At 40.4% G+C, this 25,283-nt stretch overlaps 1 protein-coding gene across 1 annotated transcript in view; it reads left to right on the forward strand.

Moving 5' to 3' along the window:
* Window positions 1–25,283, forward strand: part of PAK5 (p21 (RAC1) activated kinase 5) — a 110,538-nt gene that overhangs the window by 48,909 nt on the left and 36,346 nt on the right. Inside the window, exon 2 of the mRNA XM_077753751.1 lies at window positions 20,122–20,907. Within this exon, the coding sequence (XP_077609877.1) occupies window positions 20,122–20,907 (786 nt within the window). The remainder of the gene's footprint in view (window positions 1–20,121; window positions 20,908–25,283) is intronic.

Here is a 25,283-nt window from a genome sequence, read left to right on the forward strand (position 1 = left end):
TGCATCAACATACCACAATTTGTCATTGTTAATAGAGAACTGTGTCAGGATACTAAATGGTTTGTGATAGGGTAGGCTCGTGTATCTAATCTAGGAGTCGTTTACAGTAGTGGGGCAATGCTCATTCTAGAAATTTAAAAGTATAGGAAAAGTATACGCAAACTCCACTTAGTGCCCATAATATTCTCTTCCAGGCATTAAGTACCTCTCAGATTATTTTTTCAGTCAAGCCATCTACTTTGCAGATTTAGTGCTCTGTGGGAGCTGTAACTTTCTGGAGAAACTGAGACATGGAGAGAGTCTTCAAGACCATAGAATTTTGGAGGCTGAAGGGACTGAGGCAGATCATCTCAGTAGGGATGGGAACCATAGACCCAGCAAGGTAAAGGGACTTGATGAAGCCTTCAGAGTTGCCAACAACAAAACTTGGACTAGATCTCAGATTACTGAACTCACAATCCAGTCCTTAATGACACAGTGGAGATCTCCTTTTCCTTGTGGTATGCAGACCCCAGCTCAGCCCCCCAAGGAACTTGATTGTATTCTTTGGGACCTTGCAGTTAAAAGGTGCTCTGCAGACCAACAGCATCAGCCTTACCTGAGAGCTTGTTAGCAATTCAGAATCTTGGGACACCTGGGTGGCTCAGTCAGTTAGCATCTGACTCTGGATTTCGGCTCAGGCCATGATCTTAGTGAGCCCTACATCAGTGCAGAGCCTACTTGGAATTCTCTCTCTGCCCCTCCTCCAACTCATGTGCACATGCTTGCAGTCTCTCTCTCTCTCTCTCTCACTTTCTCTCTGTCTCTCTCTCTCAATAAACAAATATTTAACTTAAAAAAAAAAAAAAGATTCAGAATACTGGGCCCAACGCCAGACCTGCTGAATTAGAGTCTGCAAATTAACTCGATGCCGAGGACAGTTGCATTAATGGTAGAATTTAAGAAACATTCCCCTGGGACACTGGTTTTCAACACTCGCTGTTCATTGGAATCACCTGGGAAAGGTTTAAAAATGCTGATGCCTGGGCTCCACCTCAGAGATTCTTATTTGTACTGGGGTACAGTCTGGGCATAAGGATTTTTTTTTTAAATAAGTTTCCATTTTTTAATATTTTATTTCTAAGAGAGAGAGAGAGACAGCGTGAGCAGGGGAGGGTCAGAGAGAGAGGAAGATACAGAATCCAAAGCAGGATCCAGGCTCTAAGCTAGCTGTCAGCACAGAGCCCGACCCGGGGCTGGAACCCACGAACTGTGAGATCATGACCTGAGCTGAAGTCAGATGCTTAAACGACTGAACCACCCAGGGGCCCCATGGGCATAAGGATTTTTGAAAGCTCCTTGAGCCACCTCTGATGGCAACTTTTTATTACATATTCCTTCTGTGCAAGAAGCTAGTTTTTCTTAATGAGTGAAAATAAGACCCTAACTGACGATCTTGCTCCAGTGTCCTGGGTAGGGTTAAGAGGCTTAAAAATTACTGAGAATTATTTAAATGTGTTTTGTAAGAAAGGAGGGTTAAACACTGGAACTGGTGGTTGAGAGGAATTTTCTTAAAAAGCTACATTGTTCCCTTAAAAGCATTGGCACTAAGACACAGTGAAACCCCACATAATAAAAATTAGGCAAATTATAAATACAAAAGATTAAGGACTCAGAAAAATATAAATCATGAAAGAGAGAAAAGACAATGAAAACACACAAATGTGCAAACTTCACACATGAAGATAATCAATAGTTCAGCTGTAAATTTGATTTTACTTCAAGCTTCCTGGGAATCCAGTAGTTAACAAAGTTTTTACCCATAGGGGCACCTGGGTGGCTCAGTTGGTTAAGTGTCCAACTTTGTCTCAGGTCATGATCTCATGGTTCATGGGTTTGAGCCCAAGTCCAGCTCTATGCTGACAGCTCAGAGCCTGGAGTCTGCTTTGGATTCTGTATCTCCTTCTCTCTCTGCCCCTCATGCTCTCTCTCTCTCTCTTAAAAATAAAAAAAAAAAACATTTAAAAAATTTAAGTGCTTATCCATAGGAAAAAGGAGTAGGAGAAAGTCTTTCTTATAAGAAAACAAAGCTTTCCCACTCTTATTTGTAAATTAAAATTTTATGATGTCTTTCTGTGGGGACAGGCAAGACATTATTGAACTGTGTCTTCAAGAAAGTTCCTAGGGCAAAAGCAGGACTGGATTTCATGCTTCTTGAGTGTCTTTTTGTTCAATCTGTTCCTAATGTGAAACTCGACTGATGGAAAAAGGAAGGATGTCATTTGAGTCTCTTCCAGGGTATGTGTGTGTGTGTGTCCAGCCACATCTAAGCTATACATAGGGAAGGGGAGTTGTAAAGTCCCTGTAAACTTGTCCTGGGAGCTGGCATCTCATGTAGAGGAGAGAAGCAGATGATAATCTCTTTGTGCTGGTGCAATGGCTCTTGCTGTTCTGTTAATATCCTTGAATGAGTGAACAAGATTATCCAGTAAACTCTTTTCAGACTCCTGCATTCTAGCCTTAAATGTTCCCTCAGGGATTGTTTGGACAGACTTAATGGGATAAATATGCTCTAACATTAAAGTCATAGAACAGGTTCTAGGAATGTGATACCCCAGAGCTGCCCTTTGTGTTACACCCTGGTCATTTCCCCTTTCTGTTTGGGAGGAGTTTCTTTTTTCATACATCTATAACAAAGAAATGACCCTATTAATCTGGAGTTTAAGGACTAAAGAGTATTTTTTCTTTTGAAAATATATATCTATAGATCTATCATTTGCATATTTAGATGTGTGTATATATATCTACGTGTGTATGTGTGTATTTCTCACACAGAGAATCGACTGACTGTCAAAATTCTGTTGAACTGAAATCATTTGAGTCATGAAAAGGGGACCTCAGCAAATGGTCTACCAGTGCTGTTCAGACTTGAGTGTCTACATAAATTCCCTGGAATTTTTGTTAAAATGCAAATTCTGATTCTGTAGTTCTAGATGAGGGGGCTGAGAACCTGCAGTCCCAACAGGCTTCCAGGCTGCTGGTCCGAGCACTCTTAGGAACAAGGGGACACAGTCTACTAGCAGTGTCATTCTCAAACTTGGCTGCATATTGGACTTCCCTGGGGAGCTTAAGAAATTCCTGACCCCCATAACAACCACCGGTGATGTGATTGATGTGGGGAGAGGCCTGGGCTTCATAAATGTCCCCCCCATCCCCCACTGCCCAGGTGACAGGTGTGCTGTTCAGGCTGAGAGCCACCTCGTTGGGAGCTGGCAGATAAAGCGGGACCTCTCACTGACTCAGCCACTGGAAAACCTCCTGGTGCCTTTTTAAACCTGTCATTGAGTTTCAAAGAGATAAAAGCTTTTAAATGTGAATGGCCTTATATCTTGAATAGATGGAGGGATGGTTGCATGGATACTTGAATATCTTTGGGGAAAAAGGGATCACATTTTGCGAAAGAAAAGAGAAACCTCATGATTTTATCCTGTACATAGCTTATATAAGTCAAAGAAATGAGTTAGCACCTCTGCTGTGCAGAAGGAAAGCCTCACAGGCTTCTAGGTTTCTCTGGGTGAACAAAGTTAGCAGGGAGAACAGCACTAGACTCCACTAATCGGAAAGGTGAAGAAATTAAGGATGAAAAGAGCCTCCCAAGTTGTAATAGCATTATTTCTTTGGTATTTGCGAAGTTACTAGAATATTCGGTGTGCAGTCTCGTATCTTTAAAAAATTTTTTGTTTTGTTTTTGAAAGAGAGGGGGAGAGAAACAGAGCATGAGCAGGGAGGGGCAGAGAGAGAGGGAGACAGAGTATCCAAAGCAGGCTCCAGGATGCAGGGCTTGAACTCACAAACCATGAGATCATGGCTGGAGCCAAAGTCGGAAGCTTAACCCACTGAGCCACCCAGGTGCCCCTTTTCTTAAAGTTTTTAAAGCTTATTTTATTTTGAGAAAGAGAGAAAGTGTCACACACGCAAGCTGGTGAAGAGGGGGGAGAGAGACAGTCCCAAGCTACCAGGGTGGAGGCTGATTCCATGGAGGCTCAATCCAACCATGAGATCCTGACCTGAGCCAAAATCAAGAGTCAGATGCTTAACTGACTGAGCCACCCAGGCACCCCTGCAGTGATATTAAAGATATCTTTGATCAGATTTGCCTCCTCTCTGACTCAGTCCCCCACTCAGAGTCACCCACTCAGTACCCCAGAAGACTCTTTCTTCCCCTTCCCTTGGGCCTCCAGTCTTCCAGTGCTACTGCATTATGCTTCCCTGTCAGCCCCCTTCTTTATTAATTGCCTTCTAACTTAAACTCCCTAATTCATCCCCATTGTAGCCATATTGACCCTACCTGCCAACAGCTGGCAAACACTGATTCTGGGATATATCCATCGTCCCACTTTTGCAGAGGCTGCCGGATGCTACATATTTGCCAGAAAAAACAAGCAACCACTTGGTTTTATTCCACCCAAATGTATTTTAACAAAAGAATAATTTACATAAAAGACAGATCATAAATGTACAGCTTGCAGTATTTTTACACATGTATGTATTCATGAGACCACAACCCAGATGAAGATAAAGAACATTTTCATTACCCACAAAATTCACTTGGGCTTCTTCCCAGTGAACATCTTCCCCTGGAGGTAATCATCATTGTTCTGACTTCAATCACAGAGGAGAAATAAATGACTAAGAGGAGGAATGTTTGGTAAAGCTGACTTAATATTTAATGGCTTTTGAAGTTCAGTGTTTCTGAAACTTTTGGAACATTTAGAGCCTAGATTTTCTCCACTTTTTTTCTCCATGGGAGCATAATTTTTTTCTTGTCATCTAAGACCAGTCTATCTCTGAAATATTAAGTACATAATTACAATACCAACTTTATAGTCTTAAAATGTTATTTAAGTGCTTAGCAGTTTTATTTCCAGATTAACAAGTTTCTTAACATTTATCATGCCTTGAAGAGATTTTTTAAAAATTTTATTTATTTCTAAGAGAGAGAGAGACAGCGTGAGCAGGGGTGGACCAGAGAGAGAGGGAGACACAGAATCTGAAACAGGCTCCAGGCTCTGAGCTGGCTGTCAACACAGAGCCTGATGCAGGGCTCGAACCATGGACTGTGAGATCATGACCTGAGCCGAAGTTGGACACATAACCAACTGAGCCACCCAGGCGCCCTGAAGAGATGATTTTCATGGTTATTAAAATTGCTTAAAATGTTAGGTGGAAGAAATTTGAGTTTTGGACACTCAAAAGCAAAATTTTGTTGACCAAATTTAAAATAAATATGCCCTTGGAGATCTAGTAGAAGGGAAGACAGATGTCTCTGGAAATAGAATGTTAACTAAAGGTGAACTGTATTTGATTTATTAAGCTTTTTAAATGTCCACCTCCTCCCTTGTTTGAATGGGAGACCTGTGAGGGCAATCCCCTCAATAGATAATTATTAAATGGAAAGATAAATAGGCCTTGAGCATCTTTATATCATCTATAACCAAGCAAAAAAATTTGACATTTGGCATTGCATATGTGCAATATTTCAAAAATCATGTAACTAGTTGGTGTGTTTTTACAAGCGTAGGGTAGCAAATGATATGTAGATTACACATTTTGCTAGCTATTAAATTTTTAAATGCCAGAATCTTGAGCAAATGTGATGTAATGAGATGTTTCCTTTGTTGCGGTGACTGAATTTTGAAGTTGCTCTAAAGGCTAACTATTCCAAAGAGTAGTCAGTTTGATTTTTTCCCTCAGTTCCCATAATCCCGATTTTTAAACCTCTTTCCTTTCTGGAAATATTTAACATTCTCTTGTCATGGAGTGTGCTTACGTTCCTCTCATTGTATCACAGAGCGGGTGGAGCTTGTCTCTGCATGCCCTGGTTCCTTTCCCACACCCTCAGAGGTTCAAGTTGAGGATGCTGGCAGGCTGTGCTGTGCTGTTCATATATATTGAGAGGCAGTAACCTACCAGCTGAGTGATACTGGGCACGTTGCTTGGCCTCTCCAAGCCTCATTTCCCTTCTTTGTACAAAGGGGTAATAATGTCACCTATCTCAGGGTCTTGGGAGGGTGAAGTATGGGGGAAACACTTGTAATTGTCTTGGCACAGTGTTTCGGTCAATGTTAGTGACTAGGAGCTCTTTTAAACCCATTTGTGGAATATTGGCAGCCATTTCATTGATCTCACAAATTATTTAAAGCTCAGATCCTATGTGGAGGGCGCTCAGCTTTTGTTTATGCCATCCTATCTGTGATGCCTAACAGTGAACAAGAACCCAAGCAGCTTGCGTCTCTGATTGTTGCTGCTTGAAAATTCCTTTGAGAAGAGGATACAATCTCTTATTCTAGTCAGTTGGCTTGACTCACAAATAAAATTGCTTCCGGGGTGGAACACCTGTGTTTCATGTTCCCTTCTGCCATAGAATCACAGATGAACCAAGTGCTTTTTTGGTGCCAAGGGACCCTATCCCACTGACAAATAGCAATACCCAACTTCCCAGGAGGCTTTCTCTCTCCTCCTTCCTCCCTCCCTCCCTTCCTTCCTCCCTCCTTTCCTCCCTTCCTCTCTCCTTCCTCCCTTTTTCCCTTCCTCCCTTTTCCCCTTTCTCTCTTCCTTCACTCCTCCTTTCCTTCTTTCTTCCTCCCCTTTCTCCCTTCCTCCCTCCCTTCCTTCCTCCCTGCCTTTCTCTCTTTCTTTTGTTCTTTCTTTCCCTTTCTTTCTTTCTCCCTCCTTCTTCCCTCCTTCTCTCTCCCTTCCTTTATCCCTTCCTCTCTCTCCCTCTTCCTTCCTTCCTTCCTTCCTTCCTTCCCTTCCCTTCCCTTCCCTTCCCTCCCCTTCCCTCCCCTCCCTCCCTCCTTCCCTCCCCCTTCCTTCCTTCCTTCCTTCCTTCCTTCCTTCCTTCCTTCCTTCCCTCCTTCCTTCCTTTCTTTCACCCATGAATCAAATACTAGAACAATATTTCCCCAAAAAAGGAGCTGGAACAATTGGTGACACTCTAGATCAAGAGTCAGCAGACTTTCTGTATGAAGCATCATGGGCTGTGTGGTTATTGTCACAATTCCTCAACTCTGCCTATTGTGGCCCAAACGCACCATGTGCTATACATAAACAAACGCATGTGGCTGTGTTCCAGTAAGACTTATTTACCAAAAACAGGCTGGATTTGGCCCGCAGAACATAGCTTGGTTGCCATATCCCACTCGAGATGAACACTGTCCAACAGAAATATAATGCAAATCAATATTTAATGTAACACTTTCTAGTGGCCGCATTTTAAAATTCTTGATATATTGGAACATAGGAGTCTTTAAAGACTTTTAAAAGAAGGAATAAAACAAATTTTAGAACAGGAAGGGACAGACACCTTAATTTACAGATAACATAAATTCGCTGAAGCATCCTGACATCTAATGGCCTAAGATTTTTTAAATGATGATAGGAAACTGCACAATTGCCAAAATGTCCACTTTTGACTGACTTTTGTATACTCTATGTCAGTAGAACCAAAATTCTAACCATGCCAAATTAAAATAATTTTAGCCACAAGAAACTAAAAGCAACTCAAAGATAAGCCTCAGCCATGACCCTGTTAGTACTTCATACTGACTCATCCTTTTGTGGGCAAAAGCAGATGGAGAACGGCTTGCTGATTAGCCCCACTTAAGAGAAGCCTTCCACCTTAGGACTCATCTCTAATGAAATTCTATTCATACAAATGCCTTGTGCTCTGGCCACATTAAGAATTACCACCCCTGCCGATAAGCACACAAGCCTTTCCTCCTCTGGTAGCCTGGTTCACCTGCTCTAGTATAAATGGGCCCAGCTTTCATACCTCCTCTTCTGCATCTCCCTGCTTCAGCCAACATGGAGGAAAGGGCTACGTGGGTGGATTGGGGCTGGCTGATCTAGGATGGTTCATCTCAGATCTTCCAGTGGCCCAGTCCAAGCTTGTTCACCTGGAAGAGGCAGGGAACAGAGAGGGCAGCAGCTACAAGGCTTCTGATAGCCCAGACTAAAAATTGGTATAATGTCACTTAAGCCCATTCTCCATTGTCTAAGCCATTGTATGGCCATCTCAGATTCAAGGGTGGGGACATAGAGTTCACCAGCTCCCAGTATGAAGACCTATAAAGTCACATTGCACAGAAAGGGGGGATAATTGTGCCTGTCTCATAAGCACTCTATCACAGAGATTAATGTCAAACTACAAGGTTGGGCTATGTGATCTGCTCTAATGAATGTGCTGCTTCTTCTCCCTTGTGTGGGTTTATATCTCATTCTGAAATACTGAAAAATAAAACATCTGCTCAGACATGGTCACCTTCTTATTGATACCTAAAATCAAGCTGAGATAAGCACTTCTATTTACAGCTCTCAGTGCTCTCTCAGGACTCAGGTGGTCAATATCGTTTCTTTTACCAGGACAATCTCAGTGCATATACATGTAAGAATTTAGTACTATTCTTTAAGCTTTCTGTGTGCTATAGGCATGTCTTAGTCTGGGTTCCTCAAAAGCAGAGCTGAGACAAAGGCTCGTATGTAAGTTCATTTTGGAAAGTGAGGTTAAGGTTCATAAGTCACACTGCTTCCTAAGGGAAGCAGTATTCCTGGAGCTGGTGTGGATGGATGTTCTTGTGCCCCGTGACTGATGCAGTTATAGAGAGTCAGTGTGGGCGCACATCATAGGGACATTAAGATCAAGTCTGTCCCTACTCTTTTTAATTCCTGGTCTGCATTCGAATTTCATATTCACTGTAATCATTATTATTATTATATTACTTAAGGTATTCCAGCTGCTGTGACATATTAACCCATACATCTTAGTAAATGAGGTCAACAAAACAGAAGTTTATTTCTCATTCATGTAATATCCAATGTGGATATTCCTAACCAGAGCATGGTATGCCCTGTGGTCATTCAGCAATGAAGATTCTACTGTGTGGTCCTGGCATCCCCTTGAAACTGAGAGGATCCTGCCAGGTCTTCTCCAGTCATCTAGCAGATGGGAGAAGAAAGAGAAGAAAAGGCATTTCTTTGTAGCATTGGCCTAGAAGGGATATATATCGCACCTTGCTCCCATTCTATGGGTGAGAATTGGTCCCATGATCTGTCTAGATGCAAAGGGTGCTGGGAAATGTGGTCCTGGCTGGGAACAGCTTTGCAGCAATTCCTTTACACAATGGAAGGGGAGTACCCACTGTGGTGGCCACCTAGCATACCTGCCACATCAATCAGGCATACCAATATCCATGCCCATTGGTTTTCGAGAAGAGGGCCCCATCTGTCTTCATTTTTAACTTTTTTATTGTGAAATCTATGTCTGAATCAGGCATGCTGGATGCCTCTTGTGTCCCATCTCATGTCTTTTAGGCCAGCCTTTTTCACTCCTCACCCCCATTGTACCACCTACCTTTGCTTTAGGACATGATGGTTTCTTCACTGCCACCTTGTGGGACGCATGTGGGAGTCCCCTCAGCCATTCTGACACAGAAGGTGGGAGCAGGTCGATGAATACTTCCTTCCATCTTCATTCCATGAAGGGCCAGTTCTGAGACAGGTTCACAGTTCTGCGGGAGAACTGAGGCCCAATTATCCATAGATGGCCAGTTTGATAACATGCCATTAAATTGGCTTCCCCTTGTTATTCCTAACCTCATTTTCCAAAATAAACTACTCATGTGCAGGCCTTTGCCTCAGCTCTGCTTTTGAGGGACCCAGGCTAAGATGTGAAGATGGCATATGAGAAGTTTAAAGAGTAACATTAAACTCTTATATGTACTACCCAAGTTAAGAAATGCATGGTGGAATCTTGTCTCATCTCAAAGTGCTCCCTGCCCTTAGAAACAATATTTTGTTTCAGTAAATGAATAAATCAATGAACAAAGGTACTTCCATAGACCTACTTCATTGCTACCTAAACTCTAGACAGAAAACCACAAGTAAATAGTAGTTATGTTCCCAGCTATAATACACATAGTCTCAAACCGACTTTAAACCCATCCATGAAACACTTCTATTACCTCTAATCAAACTGACTTCAGTTGACTTCAGCCTGACTGCTTTACATTTTAAGCAGCAAGAACCGGGCTGTAAACTGCATTTGCTTTGCCAGATTAACAATAAATAGAAAGTTCACTTTAGGGATTATCCTTGTATGGAACTGGTCACTAAATGTGTTAGATTCGCCGTGTTTAATAAGGCAGAGAAAAATGAGAAAATGTTTTCCAGTTAATGAGGAATCTTGCCTTTTACTAAGTTCACAAAGTCATTCTTGGATACACTAGGCTTTATTATAATTTGTGCAGAACATAATGTTTAGGTAGGAAAGGAATTGACTTATTTGGATTCTATAGGATCATTGCATATTTACCGAAAAGATCTTAATGATTAGAAATCTGAACCCCTGCTGGGTGGCACAGCCAGTTAAGCATCTGACTTCTGCTCAGGGTGTGATCTCACAGTTCGTGAGTTCGAGCCTCTCGTCGGACTCTGTGCTGACAGCTCAGAGCCTGGAGCCAGCTTCAGATTCTGTGTCTCCCTCTCCCTCTGCCCCTCCCTTGCTCATACTTTGTGTCTCTCTCTCAAAAAGGAATAAACATTAAAAATTTTTAAAAAAAGAAAGAAAGAAATCCACATCCCTGCTGCCCCTTGGAGATGTTTTGCCCTTATCCTCACATTTTCCAGGAATATGGGATTCCATCTACTCATCCAATTAGCCCTAGGCCCTGTGGTTACAAAGAAAAAAAAAGACATGTAAAAAACTGAAAGAAAATAGAAGATCTCAGTGTTCTGGTGTACGAAAATCCAGCTGAGAATTAGCATTTCTTGCCATAAGGATTCAAGTATGTCATATCTGTTTGTTGTTTTTATATACACAGCTGTTTCCAACCACATTCCTTAATAAAAACAAGGCAACTGATTCTCTGCAAACAGTGTGAGATTCAGATAAATTGTTAAAAGTAGATACTTTCTGAGAGAGTCTTGGTTTGTTCTTGAGTCATGGGAATGTTTAGCTTATTGACCTCCTTCCTGAGAAGTGTTTACCCAGAAAGACAAAATGAAACACATTCTTGAAGAGGATAGAAGACATTGTTTTTTAAAAAGAAAGGCAAGTTCTTATTAGGGCAAAGCTGTTAATTACACACTTCATTATTGTCAAGGTTAATACAGTCTGTGAGAGCAGAGGCACTTTTTCATCCTTCCTCAGAACAAGGGGAGACAGCTGGTCTTATGGACAGATCCATTATAGCTTATCACTGGCCGGCAGCCTGGGGAAGGAGCACCATGAAATATGGCCACTGTCAACAAGAGAGCAGACGCTGAATTGGTCCTGGCACAATGGAAAGACAATGAGAACCAGGGTGTCAAACTCAAATAGATTGGGTTGCATTGATGTTTAATGCCTGACTGTTCTGCAGCATGAAGTTCACCGATACTCTTGCAGTTATATTATTGATCTCTAAAACTGCACAATCTTGCTTTAATAAACATCAGATACTGACAGCCATAAATACTAGTTCTTACATTTTGAAGCCTGGTTAAACCGTGTTGTAAAATTCTGCATGTTTGGATTTCGTTGTTATTGCCTTGCTGTTTATGATTTTTTTTTTTTTTTTTTTTAATGATTCTTTAAAGTGAAACTGATGTCTGGGAAACAACTATTACCTAGATTCTAGTTTCACTGGTCTTCCTGATTAAATAAGATTACCAAACCCTTCTCTTTTTTTCTATTCTTTTTAGGCAGGTCAACAATTTATTTCTAATAAATATCTAAAGATATTTACATTTTGCAAGTCCCTGCTTGTTAACACCAGCTAAATAGTTTCCACTGAAAGAGAGAAAAGCTTGTGCTCCCTTTGAGAGTAATACATTTACACCATCTGTAAATACCTCCAAATGCTAGCAAGGAGATCCAAGAAAAGACTATGCCTTCTATAGCCTGCTATTATAGTGTCTTTGGGTTCTCATTTGTTTTGTTTTTGCTATAGATAAGATTTTCTTCTTTTCAAATGTCTGCAACCACACCTTCACTTCCATAGTACTCAAGTTTTATTCATCAATAAATCTAAGATTTATAGCTTCATAGTAAGATCATGATGTTATAGAAGCAGGTGTGCCAAAATAGTGAAATCTGTCAAAGTATTCATTTTGGTTAAACATAAGAAATATTTCACCTTTATAGAGAACAGGAAAATATTGAACAGTGTAGCTCCAGGCAGCCAACTGTAACATCAAATAATTTCAACACAATATGTATATATGTAATACTATATATTTGTCTACAGACATGTAATGTTGTATACATATGAAGTACATATTTAACATTATACTATCTATTTAATAAAAATATATTTAATGCTGTACACACACACACACACACAAATATGTGAAATCCTGAATCGTATTATACTGAAAAGTTAATGTCAATCTACTGTATTTTATTATAAAAGTAGCCTAGTTGTAGAAAATACAGAAAATACGCTAACCCCATTGAGCACACAGTGTGAACGGCAGACCAGCAGCATTATCACTGCCTGGGAGCCCATTCAAGATACAGAATCCCAGCCCTCTCTTCAGACGTATTGAATCAGAATCTCCCTCTAACAGATCCTCGAGTGATTTGTGCACATTAAGATTTGAGAAGCACGGGTCTAAAATCTATGTCATCCTTAATCTCCCCACCTAGAGATGACCACTGTCGATATCTTACTTTATTTCTATTAATCTTCCTTTTCCATACATATCTTTCAGTGTAAATAATTGAAAGTCTAAAAAAAAAATAATTGAAAGTCTAACTTTGTTAATTTTTAGGATTCAGACATTACATTTTTTTTTTTTTGCAAATAGTTTATTGTCAAATTAGTTTCCACACAACACTCAGTGCTCATCCCCACAAGCAGACATTACATTTTTAAGAATGATTCCAAAGAGTGCTGATCATGATTTGAAAGTATTCCATTTTTTATATCTAATAAGGAATATTTATTTGATATATATAACAGTTGTAATTAGTTGAAGATAGATCTTTAAACTGAGGAAATTTGTGTTTTGTATCTAAAGTTATTAATAACCATTTGAAAAAATTTTAATGTTTATTTTTTAGAGAGAGACAGTGCGCGAACAGAGGAAGGACAGAAAGAGAGAGAGAGAGAGGGAGACAGAGTGTGAGCGGGGGAGGGGCAGAGAGTGAGGGAGACACAGAATGTGAAGCAGGCTCCAGGCTCTGAACTGTCAGCACAGAGTCTGACATGGGGCTCGAACCCACGGATCATGAGATCATGACCCAAGCTGAAGTCTGACACTTAACTGATTGAACCACCCAAGGGCATCCTAATAATTTTTTTTAAGCCTAAAATATCAGTTCTTTTTCTTCCGTTGTATAAAGCTGAGATCTATTTATTTCCATTGTTTGCACCTTTCTTTTTTTCCTAAATTATTATCAACCTAATTTTAAAGTAAATTTTAACTTAAAAAATAGTTAAATAACTACTATTTATTAGTACTTACTGTATGCCAGGAATTGTGCCAACTGTTTTACACATTAGTTTATTAAATCACCTTAACCCAATGAGGCAAAGATTTATTTTTGCCATTTTATGGATTAAGAAACCATGGCTTAAAAAATTAGGCAACTTGCCCACTATCACACAGCTGATCAGTGCTGTAAGCCTGATTTAAACAGGATTAAAAAGTACATTGTTTTTTTAAAAGTGTTTCTTGGGGCACCTGGGTGGCTCAGTCAGTTAGCTGTCCGATTTCAGCTCAGGTCATGATGTCACCATTCGTGAATTCGAACCCCACATCAGGTTCTGTGCTGACAGCTCAGAGCCTGGAGCCTGCTTCAGATTCTGTGTCTCTCTCCCTCTCTGCCCCTACCCTACTCATGCTCTGTCTCAAAAATAAATAAACAAAAAAATTTTTTTAAGTGTTTCTTACTCAGTGATAGTCTTTATTTTTTTCTTTTAAATATCATCTAGCTCATAACAATACTAATATTTTTCCTTCCACATCAACAAATATATAGAATTCTGTTTATTGAGTTTACCGCTATAATCTACATATTAACTGAATATATGTCTTTGAGTATGCAGTGATAGTGCACAGAAACAGCAGACTTCCCAATTCTGAGGTCACAGATTAATTCATGTCTTAAAACAGTGACCCTCTAATCTCCCATAAAAATCTAAATGAACTTACTTGGGGGACAAAATTGTGAAATAGTTGTTTATGAATATTTGGTTTTTCATTTTCCAAATGTAGTATATTTATAGCAAGGCTAATGATGGCTAGAAAGGGCCCTCCCAAATAGGTCTTCATTATGTTATCCCTTAGTCATTTAAAAAAATATATTTACAGATAGTATGGAAATAGACATATTATAGATCTCCATTATAGCTTTCAATGTTATTCTATGGATGGGGGTGGGTGAATAGATAGCTGGTTGGATGGATACATTGATAGATGATAGACAAATAGGTGGGTGCCTCTTTGTGCCATCTAAATTCATATCTCTCAGTATTCCTCAGAAACAAAGTGACTGAGTTTCAGTCTACCCATTCAGCTCATTAAGGGAATTGGAAAATTTTAGTGGGAAAACTGGAAGATTTAAAGGATTCAGCAGTTTCAAAGGAAGTAGTCAACAATGCTCTGATCACAAAAGAATCATGCAGGGAAGGATTCTTTCCCTTCTAAATATCTGTGTCCTGGTAGTGAATTTCTAAAACTGATAGTTCAGCCCCATCGCAGCCATTTATTAATTGCTGAAGATGAACTAACAGGTTCTCTAGATATAAATTCCAAAGGACAAGTGGTTGAAATGCTAATTTGGTATGAGTGGTGAACACTTTCTTCCACTATCAAATTATCCACATAGCCCCAAAGATGGTGGCATCTTAACATATTGTGATCATCTCTGTGTCTCAATCATTTAGTAAGTGATGAGCTGGTAATTATCTCCCTCTTTTTTTTCACCATCCAAGTATATCTATTATTTCCTCCTGGACCTAGCTTGCAATTCTCCCCTCCCTGAAAACTTTCCAAGATTCTTAGTCTTTTCTTCTCTGTTTACTGTATAATCTTCACATTTTAACTTGCCATCATTGAGGAGTTGTTTAATGCTCCAAACTTGTTTCAGATTGACAAGTTTGTGCCCACCCAAAAGCAGTGCATACATTAGTATGTTTCAAAACTTCTGTGTAACCCCTCCCTCCATCAGCCTCTACGATTCCTGGATATCAGTCAATATTAATATCAAGTGATAGTATCCTTGTTATAAATTGGAGAATATATGATGAAAGAAGGATGAAAGAAAATCACATAGCACATGTGGCTGAAATTGAGACCAGAACCGAGAATTGTCCATATGCTGTAAACTGAACAACTTATTGCTAGGGGTTGGAGTATGCAATAGAAAATATGCGCTTTACTGACTCCTTTTTGATGGATTGTGATGTTTCACAGCAAACCTTTGTATTGCCAACTGGTGCTATTTCCTTTAGTTCAAATGGGTCTGAAAAATACCTTGGAAACAGAGCTAGACTGACCGGAAAGTAATATCCCATTCATTGTGTGTCAGCCATACTTTGATTTGAGAGACAGAGAGACTGAGAGCATGCTAGACTGGAAGGGAGAGAATTTGGGTTTGAATCCCAGGTCTGTTATGTATCAGTGGGCAAAGTCAGCTCTGAGTTTTAGTGTTACTCAGTAAAGGAAAGAGGATACCTAGCTGGCCTCTAGATTTAATTCCAACATTAAAATTCTGTGGTCTCAAAGCTGAATATTTCATGTATTCAGAGATGGGAAGGCAAACAAGAAATAATAACTGAAACATTGTTTAAGATGGGTAGAATTTAGAGAAGTTTTTTTTTTTTCTGGGAGATAGACCCCAAGATAACATTGAACATGAAAAATTCTATTACAGTTAACTGTTATTTGTCAAGCTCAGAGAAAGTCTGCATAACATTTTTGCTAAGCAATTGTCCAAGCAGGTCCAGTAACCAAGCAGGTCAAGTTACTTGAAGACCTTGGCATGCTTTATAGTCCTTATTTATGTTATATATCAGTCAACATGGATGCCCAGGATTGGAGATACCAGAAAGCTACTTTTGGGCAAGACCATGAATTCCTGAGAACATTTCATTAAGTAATCTGCTAATTGTTGATAGAGAATAAGAATGTGCAAATGTGTAATTTCTGTCCAGAATGCTGACTAAAAAGACTTGAGTTGATCCACTGTGATATAAACAAATTAGTACTATTTTCTTAAAAATTTGTGCAAAACATTATTAAAGAGGAGGGGCCAGTCGTTTAAATTCACAGAAAGTAAGAGTATATATATCTAAGAGGGTTTTAAAGAGCACCTTGTGGGGGTGCTTGGGTGGCTCAGTTGGTTGAACATCCAACTCTTGATTTCAGCTCAGGTCATGATCCCAGGGTCATGGGATGGAGCTCTGTGTTGGGTTGGACTCCACACAAAGCGTGGGGCCTGCTTAAGATTCTCATCTCTCTTTCCCACTCGTGCTCTCTTTCTCTCTCTCTCTCTTTCTAAACAAACAAACAAAAATTATAAAAAGCACCTTGAGCAAATGGAAAGAGAAATAATAATAAACAGGTAAGATACAACTGAAATGTGCTAGAAAGCTACTCAAATGGACTTGATATTTTTGAGGATGAGTTACTAGCATTCATACTAAATGCATTAAAAGATGCCTATTTCCTCCTTTCCTCTTCCTGGCTACTTACCCTTCCCTTTCAAAGGTATTATTTCTCCCAAGTTCATCCATTGGGGCAGTATAGATGTTGCTCTGTTGTTGTTGTTCTGCTATGTGATACGTGGTTCTTTTTCTCTCTGGGAGATCCTCAAACAGAACATCACCTATTTGGGCAAACAATCCATTTATACCCCGCCTCCACAAATAACCATAACATTCCATATAATGGAATACTATTCAGTGGTTTAAAAAGAAAATCGGGAAAAATTAGACTATTAATTCATAAAATAACCTGGATTGACCTTAAATACATTATAGTAAATTAAAAAAGGCAGACCAAAAGATTCTAAATTGTTTTATTCCATTCATATGATATTCTGGAAAAGGCAGAACTATAAAGATGGAAAACAGATCAACAATATACCATAAGTTTGGGAAGGAGGTAGTGTCTAACCAAAGGAAGTGCAGGAGATTTCAAGGAGTGGGGGTATGTGGAACTAATCCATATGGCCCTAAAATGGTAAATACATTTTTATTGATGCTTCATATGTGTCAACACCCATAGAACTTTATAGCACAAAGAGTAACTTTTTAAGCCAAACCAGAAGATCAGAGTATCCTAGGATGGAATAAAGACTGTGACAAAAGAATTTAACTCTTACACATGTGTGATATAACCTCATCGAAGAAGGTGTGGGGGAAAAGACACTAACTTAAGTGACTTTGGAAACAGGGCTTTGAATGGAAACTGTAAGACCAAAGTTGGAAAGAACTGTACCAAACACTGTACTCTAGCTGACAATGTTGTTTCCCATGGTGGTGTGGGATAATAATAATTCTGAAACTGCTGTATATGTATGCTGGGGTTGAGTAATTAAATGAATGACAGATGAAGGCGTCCAGGTCTTTCATCGTTAGAGAGGGGGGTTACAGACAAATAAGGGTCAAGCAGAAAGAACCATGTGGTACTAGATTAGACTCAGAGACAACAGTGTGAATTCATGTTTAGCTTAATATAGATAAAGATGGATACCTATATCTATTGATATATGTGCATACTTGGGGAAGTATATATACATGTATTGCCTAGCTCTGTTCACTGAGAGGGCCTGGAAGCATTGACACCTCAGTAGCAGTGAGAACACCAGCATCCAGATGTTAGCTTCTAATATCACTCTCCAGTAAAAGGAACCAAGGTCCCTTGGGGAAATGGTTGATATTAGGGCAAGGGCAGAGAATTTAAAAGATGAGCCTAGAGCATCTTATGTGCCACACAGTAAGAAAGGGCTCAAAAACTAAAAGGAAGGGGGCTTGTCAAAGGGACAGAGCAGCCAATCTGAAAGAACTCTTAGTAACTAAAGCTGGAACAATTAGAACACCAGAACAAAATAAAACAAAAATGTAGTTTAGGATTATAACCCAATATATAGAATCCATGATTCCATCCATACTGACATAACTAAATGATTGGTTGATTAAATAAATAATTAAATTGGGGGGGCACCTGGGTGGCACAGTCAGTTAAGCATCAACCTTGGCTCAGGTCATGATCTCACAGTTTGTGGGTTCAAGCCCTGCATTGGGTTCTGGGCTGAAAGCTCGGAGCCTGGAGTCTGCTTCATATTCTATGTCCTTCCCCCGCTTGTGCATGAATGTGCTCTCTCTCACCCCCTTTCAAAAAAAATGAACATAATAAATGAATAAATAAATAAATAAATAAATGAGAATATGCAAGTCTTCTGTGCAGAAGAATTCCATATACTTTATAGAGATACACCTCTCAAGGAAGTAGAGTGACTTCTAAAGGTGCAGTAGAGAAAGCAGCAAAGGAAGCAGAATATAACATTACATATGGAAACCTGGCAAACTACCTGGGCCAGGTGACCAAGGTCAACATCATCAGTGATAAGCCATGTTAATGGTATGCACCCTGCATATGATGTGATAAAATTGGTGATCCCCTCCAAAACTAATAGCCCCAGTTTAACCTTGGGGAAGACATCATGCATACCCAATTGAGGGACATTCTGCAGCACCCCTAAGCGCTACTTGTTAAAATTGTCAAGGTCATCAAAAACAAAATCTGAGAAACTATCACAGACCAATAGAGACTAAGGCTAAGGAGACATGACAAATAAGTATGAGGTGTCATGAATGGGACCCTGAAATACTGGGGAAAGAAACTAGTGAAATTCATATAAACTATGGAGTTGAGTTAATAGTAGTGCAAGATATTAACAATACAGTAAAGGATATATGAGAGCTCTGTGCATGCTCTTTGCAACTTCTCAGTTTATTTAAAACTATTCCAAAATTAAAAATTTATTTAAAAGAAATGGGTATGGACTGAAAGTATTCATCCAGGACTGATTGGATGGAAAAAAAAAGAATCTGGTCATTCACCATGGATACTTTGAGAAGCACTGATCTATAAAGCATATGCTCTAGGACAAATTTGACTTTTTCCTCTAGTTTGAAATCCTCTATTATACTGGGATGATTTTGAACTCTATTGCTACTTGCTCAAAGGTATTTTTCTCTTAAAATCCTGGAAGTCTGAAGTCACAACACTTTGTTCTTTGTTCTTTTATCCACCCCCATCATATTTTGCTGCAAACCTTGTCATTGTCAAGGCACAGCTGACTGGCTTTGTAAGTGGTTTGTGATTTCTTTCTGTTCCTGGTATTCTAGTGTTATTTCAGTTTGTTAAAGAGAACATTTGGGCTCAGCAGTTTGTCACTAAGATTCAGGTACAACCGCATCAACTACTAAGCCATCCAGACTTCAGCCATGATGATATAGAAGTGTGGCTCTAGCAAGCATTACAGTTAGATGCTTAATGAAAATATCACATGTGATCACAAATAAAATCTCACAAGTAATCTTCAAGCTGTTTCTTATAGTTCAGAAAGTGCCTTTTCCTTTTCTATAAAATCTGGTAACTTCAATTTTTATGACTTCCATAAAAGGGTAAAAAAAATGTGCACCCATTTCAGGGTATGTTAGTACTCAAGTGACAATGTTTATGGGTTTTGCAAATAATATGAATAATGAATGTAAAAAATAATGCTTTTTATAACCACTTATAGAGTTAAAATTATAATCAGCTTATCATTAGATGGTTAGGGCTTATTATTTAAGAAGGGAAGCCAGAGAGGAGGTTTCCCCTAACTAGTAAATAAGACAATGATTGCTTAGAAAATCTTCTAAATGGCTTTTTGATGCTTAATTGAGATAGGTAAAGGAAACTTAGCAATTTAAGATTATGTAATATTTGACTTATTTCACCGCTGAAACGACCAATTTTTATGACTTTTTAGGGGATGTTCCTGGGGTCTTTTTCCTCAGTGGAGTTAGGGGTGGGATTGCAGTTATCAGTTTGAAAGCATGAAATGTGTTCTTTAAATGGCATTCTGTTTACCATTCCCAGACAATCGTTAGAGGAAATAAACCATGCAAAGAAACCTCCATCAACGGCCTGCTAGAGGACTTCGACAACATCTCTGTGACTCGTTCGAACTCCCTAAGGAAAGAAAGCCCGCCCACCCCGGACCAGGGAGCCTCCAGCTACAGTCAAGGCCATCGGGAAGAAAATGGGTTCATCACCTTCTCACAGTATTCCAGCGAATCTGATACCACTGCTGACTACAGCGCTGAGAAGTATCGAGAAAAGAGTCTCTATGGCGACGACCTGGATCCGTTTTATAAAGGCAGCCATGTGGCCAAGCAGAATGGGCATGTCATGAAGACCAAACATGGGGAAGCCTACTATTCTGAGATGAAGCCTTTGAAATCCGATATTGCCAGATTTCCCATTGATTATCACACACACTTGGACTCGCTGAGCAAACCAAGTGAATACAGTGAGCTCAAGTGGGAGTACCAGAGAGCCTCAAGCAGTTCCCCTCTAGATTATCCATTCCAATTCATGCCTTCTAGAACTGCGGGGACCAGCGGGTGCTCCAAGGAGAGTCTGGTGTTCAGCGAAAGTGAGTGGGGACCCAGCCTAGATGACTATGATAGGAGGCCAAAGTCATCATACTTGAATCAGACCAGCCCTCAGCCCACCATGCGGCAGAGGTCAAGGTCAGGCTCGGGGCTCCAGGAACCAATGATGCCCTTCGGAGCAAGTGCATTTAAAACCCACTCCCAGGGACATTCGTACAACTCCTACACCTACCCTCGCCTGTCCGAGCCCACAATGTGCATTCCAAAGGTAATGTTCACTGTCTCCTTCCTTCTCGTGGGCAGGCACCCCCCAAAGGTGGTGCTAACATGACCTTCTCACAGAGATCTAATGTGATGGTTTGCCTTTTAAGTGAGAGTCCATATCAAAACACTATCTGATCTCTATCCACAAGCCCCAAGGGCAGAGGATGTAGGGCAAGGCACACTTATTCATTAAAATCCAAGTCTTTGGGGATCTCCTACAGGGTTTCTGATTAAAAGGCAAAAAAGTTATTCACTGGAAACATGTCCTGATACACTACTAATAAATACTCTGTTCACGTTGTACTAAGTCCTCTGTTAAGGAGCATATGATCGTAAACCATTAGATAGAGTAATTACAGTGGTTCCTGCATTCTAGCAAAGTTTACATGGATCTGTTGAAAAGGAAAAAAAAAATCAGGATTACATGGTAAGTTTTTAGTAAAGTTCATTTTAGAGTTAAATTTTAATTTAATAACCATTGTCACAGGTGTGAGGGGATATCTCATTGGGGTTTAGATGTTCTCTTAAGTGATGTTTAGAACGTTTCCATGTACCTGTTGACCATTTGTATATCTTCTTTAGAAAAAAGTATTCAGGTCCTTCGTCCATTTTTTGATTGGGTCCTTTGGGATTTTTTTTGCTACTGAGCTGTATGACTTCCTTATATACTTTTTAACCTATTATCAGATAAGTGGTTTGCAGATATTTTCTCCCATTCCATAGGTGCCTTTTCATTTTGTTGATGCTTCCCTTTGCTGTGCAGAAGCTTTTTATTTTGATTTAATCCCACTTGTTTATTTTTGCTTTTGTTGCCTTTTGATGTCAAATATAAAAAATCATTGCCAAAACCAATGCCAAGAAATTATCCCCTCTTTATCTTCTAGGAATTTTATGATTTCAGGTCTTATATTCAAGTCTCTAATGCATTTTGAGTTAATTGTTATGTATGGCATAAGATAGGGGCCCAGTTTCATTCTTTTACATGTGGCTGTCCAATTTTCCCAGCACTGTTTATTGAAAAGACTGTGCTTTCTGCATTTGTATATTCTTGGCTCCTTTATTGAAAATTGATGTACCATATATTTGTGGGTTTATTTCTGGTCTCTGTTCTGTTCCATCGATCTATGAATCTGGTTTTATGCCAGTACCATACTATTTTGATCACTATAGCTTTGTAATACAGTTTGAAATCTCTAGCTTTGTTCTTCTTTCTCAGGATATCTTTGGCTATTTAGGGTCAAATGTGATTTGTGCATATGTGGTATCGTTGCACATTTATGGTGGGAAGCTGTTTGTGTCAAGGTCATAGAGAAGGTTTTGTCCAGAGCCAATAGCCATTCAGCCCAGGGCCATATTTGGCCCATTGACCTGTTGGGTCCACAAAATAGTCATCTCCAGCTTCTGATAAATCAAGATATTTCACTTAGCATCTTCAACTTCTAGGTTTCAGTCTCCTCTTAAAAAAAAAAAACCAAAAAACTGGGATGATCTGACATGCCTGGGCACACATTTTCACATAGCATTGGAAATGGAATTGGCTGGAGGCAAAGGCTGACCCATGAGAGGGGAGAGGTCCTGCTCAGTCCACTTCATTCATTTTCCCCATTAATCTAATACCTAGAGGCATTTGGGACTTAATAAAACCCCCAACAGCCCCTGCCCACCCATTTCACAAAAGGAAATACTAAGGTCCAGAGTGTCATGTGGCATACGTAAAGTTTCATAATTAGTTGGTTGCAAAACAAAGACATAATCCAGGTCTGGTGTTTTTCCTAGTCCTGTGCTCTTCCCTATATGTGGACATATATTATTGCAGGGGGTTAATTGCATTTGCCAGTAAAACCCATGAGGGGCCCCGGTGGCCACCAGAACTCGCAGCTAGGCAGAGGAATAGGAAGAAGATGGAGGGAGGGGATAATTTGCTTCATTCCTTGCTGGGTCCTTCTTGCAGACTTCCAACTATAAAGCAAAGCAGACCTGCTCTGAAATCTGGTGTTGTTAAACCCAGAAACAATGCAGAAAAGCAGTGTGGCTCAGAAAAGATATATCTGTAACAGAAACAATGCAGAAAATGTTGTGGCTCAGAAAAAAAATAAATAACATATTCACCCTTGGGAACTTCTCCCAAGAGTTTTTCAGCCCTTATAATCAAAGGCTCCAAAGGAGCAAGCTGCATTTCCATGTCACAGGAGACCTACGAGAAAGAAATTCACGGGCAGGTTTTGTGGGAGGGCAGGCGGTGGGAGGCATGTTAGTAATTAAAACGTTTACTTGATTGAAAATATAGCATCTCTCTAAAAAGATTTTGGTGCCTGTGTCTTTAGAACTGTACTCTTAAAAATCTACCAATCACATTTGGATTTCCTGCTGAGGGAAGAAATAGAGATCACGACTCAGATAATTTGGCTTTGCCTCATGGAAAGTCCTAGAAGCTGGTGGGTAATTTCTCGAATAATAAGAGAAAGGATCAAATTTGTGTGGGTCTCCAGATACAGCAGAGATGAGGAGGAGAGATATGTGTATGTGTGAGAGAGATAGAGACAGACAGACACCAGTTTTACATTTTGGCCCGAAGAAGAAAAAATACTAACATTAACTCACAGAAATAACTCCTCTAGTGTTATCTGCCTACCGAATTTTCCTGTTGACATGACAGGAATCAAGGATGTTACAGATCTGTAGATATGGCATCTGTCTCCCTACTTGTGAATGTTTTTGGCTGCGGCTGGGCAGATGAAACCTTGGCGGGGGGAGGGGGGGAGGAGTAAAGTCAAACAAAATCCATTCACGCCACACAACTGAAAAAACAGCTTGATGTGGAGGGAGAATGCTTTGCACCCTCCTCGGCTGTAAAGTCAGCTTTACAGGGAGGGAAACTGACTAGCGATAGCGCCACCGTGCCTCTGGTTTTGCTCATTCGTGTGCTCTCTGGGGAGCAGGCAGCTGCCAGCTCGTGTGTGGTGGTGCTGACCCAGCAATCCATTCCTTGCTCTGGCCCCAGCCACTGAGAAGCCCCTGGTGCAATCACACTTCAGCCAGTCCACGAAGCACTTGCCGTGTGCTGCCAGACACACATGTTGCCTTGTGGAGCCTCACGGTTCTGGAAGACAGCAATTCTTGCCTGCTTTGTACATAAGAGGAAACAAGGTTTCTCAGCCTCGACACTGTGGACATTCTGGGTCTGATAGTTCTTTGTTTGGGGGGGAGGGGCGCTGTCACTGTAGGATGATTAGCAGCCTCCCTGGCTTCTTCCACTAAGTGCCAGTGGCATCTCTTCCTGTAACATCCAAAATATTTCCTGGCACTGTCCAATGGCCTATGGGGCATCAGGGAGCAAACTCAGTCCCAGTTGAAAACTACGGTTCCACAGCTAACCATTTATCAAGTACCTTTTGGCATTCAAGGGTGCAGGTGCTGGAGATAGACTGCCTGGGTTTGAGTCCTGACATTACCATTTACAACTGGGTGAGTAAATTGCTTAACTCTACTTCTCTACCTATAAATTGGGGACAGCCATGTTGTGTGAGGGTTATGCAAGTCAATAGTTACGGCAGCCTAATTATGAATACACACATGCATCTGTATGTGTAGCATGTGGCCAGATGGCGGCTGTGACATGAGGCCGAGAGTTACCTTATTCCGGGCACTGTGCTAAGTGTTTTGCAAGCATTACCCCCTTGAGCCCTCATGGCAATTCTGGAAGATTTCAGGATCATCTCCCTTTTACCGTGAGAAAGCTGAAAGACAGAGGCCAAGTCTTTACCAAGTTCCCAAGGCTATGAAGGCAAACCACTGAGTCAGGATCCAAAATTAGGTTCATCTGACTCCAAAGCCTATATATTCCAGAACATTAACTATTTCCACAGAAGAAAACTGAGGAGGATAAAGATGGCTATGAGACCTTGGAGCCCGGATGGGCATGCGACAGGCAGCCCTCACCTTGCTGGTGAGAAATGGGTGATGAGTCACAAATGGATTTGGAGTACATGGGGACTGTCTTTTATTCTCTCTGTTCTTAGTAGGGTGAAAGAAGCGCCTTAATGTCACCCAGACTGATTTGTGGGCAAAAAACTGGTAGCACTGGTCAAAAAGCAGCCGTAAGAGCATCCCTGGGGCACCTGGGTGGCTCAGTTGGTTTAGCGTCCAACTTTGGCTCAGGTCATGATCTCACAGTTCAGTTTGTGGGTTCAAGCTCCATGTCAGGCTCTGTGCTGACAACTCTGAGCCTGGATCCTGCTTTGGATTCTGGTCTCCCCCTCTCTCTGCCTCCACCCAGCTTGCACTCTCTGTGTCTCCCTCTCTCAAAAATGAAAAATGTTAAAACATTTTTTTAAAAAAGAGTAATGATCCCTGAGACTCATATGTACTCACTCTACCTTG

Source organism: Crocuta crocuta, unplaced genomic scaffold (assembly GCF_008692635.1).
Source record: "Crocuta crocuta isolate KB4526 unplaced genomic scaffold, BGI_CrCroc_1.0 scaffold82, whole genome shotgun sequence".
Classification (NCBI taxonomy): Eukaryota; Metazoa; Chordata; class Mammalia; order Carnivora; family Hyaenidae; genus Crocuta; species Crocuta crocuta.